This window comes from Montipora capricornis, chromosome 10 (assembly GCF_036669925.1).
Source record: "Montipora capricornis isolate CH-2021 chromosome 10, ASM3666992v2, whole genome shotgun sequence".
Classification (NCBI taxonomy): domain Eukaryota; kingdom Metazoa; phylum Cnidaria; class Anthozoa; order Scleractinia; family Acroporidae; genus Montipora; species Montipora capricornis.
The window spans coordinates 27478073-27479604 of NC_090892.1; the positions used below are offsets into that span (position 1 = coordinate 27478073).

General features: G+C 38.7%; 1 protein-coding gene across 1 annotated transcript in view; it reads right to left on the reverse strand.

The window, feature by feature from the left end:
• LOC138021402 (adhesion G-protein coupled receptor D1-like) overlaps positions 1–1532 on the reverse strand; it is a 25195-nt gene extending 23663 nt beyond the window's left edge. The window contains exon 1 of the mRNA XM_068868264.1: positions 1374–1532. Coding sequence (XP_068724365.1) covers positions 1374–1412 — 39 coding nt within the window. The 5' untranslated portion in view covers positions 1413–1532. The remainder of the gene's footprint in view (positions 1–1373) is intronic.

Here is a 1532-nt window from a genome sequence, read left to right on the forward strand (position 1 = left end):
TAATTTGGAATGACTACAACAAAAGGTAACACTTACAGGTAAATAAATGGTACTGTTGCCTATGGTTGCCACATAAAAGTAGTATGATGTTCAGTTATCGTTCACGCCCTGTATTCCAGCGGGTTCTGATTTATTTCATTCGTGGTTCTTTCTTTTATGCGGATCCAATTGTCATTATCACTGAGGGTTCGGCATAATTTATTTTCCCTTCTTTTTCCTCAGAAATCATCCGTTGCAACACAGTTCATATAGATGGACTGGTTATGAAACCTCGAAAACTTCAAAAGCGAGAACAGTACAGTTGCATGTTGACTTGCCTGTGACTATGCACAATCTTATTGTCCTAGGTTTTTGCAACTGAGTTTTGAATAAATTAATAGAAACTTTTGACTGGTTGTATTTTAGAAAAAGGGTGTGGTTTTTGCATTGTCAAGGCCAAAACAGCGAACAAAAACATAAAACAAAGAAACATGCCTAGTTTCCTAACCACCTCTATGTATAATTAACTATGGTTGGAACCATGAAGTAATGCTTTCAATATTCTTGGAAGTTCTGTATAGGTATTGTCGGATACCGCAGGACCTATGGACCGAGACCAAGAAGCGAATATTTCCCCATCCTACCTGACTTAACTTATTCAATAAGTCGAAAGACAGAAGTGATCCTCGCACTTAACTGGACAATTTAAGCAATTGTCTCACAAACACACTTGAAAAATTCAGGCGGCTTCAACTGGATTCGAATCCATGACCTCAGAGAGGAAGGTGCAATGCTCTACCAACTGAGCTATGAAGTCAATCAGTTAGGAGCAGGTCAATTTGTTGGGCTGATGTGTTTCCATGAAAGGACTGCATGATGATCACTTCTATCCTTCGTCTATAACCCGCAATTCAAATATGCATTTCATTTATTAGTCAATCAGTGTTTAATCACATGACCAGGAAACTGTCTTAAAGTATATGGCAATAAACATTTGCAATGCTGGCATTGGAGAGTAGTTTCTTCCTTGCTCTGAATGCTCATTAGAATAAGATTCACCTTTCGACGTGTCACTGCAGTCACTCAGTTAAAGCCCGCAGCACAAGACCATCATCTGAAAAAATGCTGCTCGAGCGGGTCTGGGCAGTTTTTTCCAGACGGACTCACGTCAACCCGTCCGGAATCGCTCAAGTCACTTTGCAATATAGGATTGTGACATCGGGGCCGTGTGAGTCACATTATCATATCGATTAATTAGTATTTGTATCAAAGTTTCCAGACAGGGTGAAAAAAGGGATTTATAATGGTATCCATGTGACCTAAATCTTTTGATTCTCTTTGTCTGTAATCCTCATTAGTTATTACATAACAAATTTTATAATTATTAATCTCACTTTTGCAAATTCAGGATCACGTTGAGCTATGTAAGGCATAATGTCCTGATATAGTTTAAATGTTTCCAGGCATAGATCCAAGGTTTGTTGCGAGGTATATTGATTGGATGTAAGATTCTTGTGCTCGGAGATCGCATCACGAATGTCCGATTTAACGTA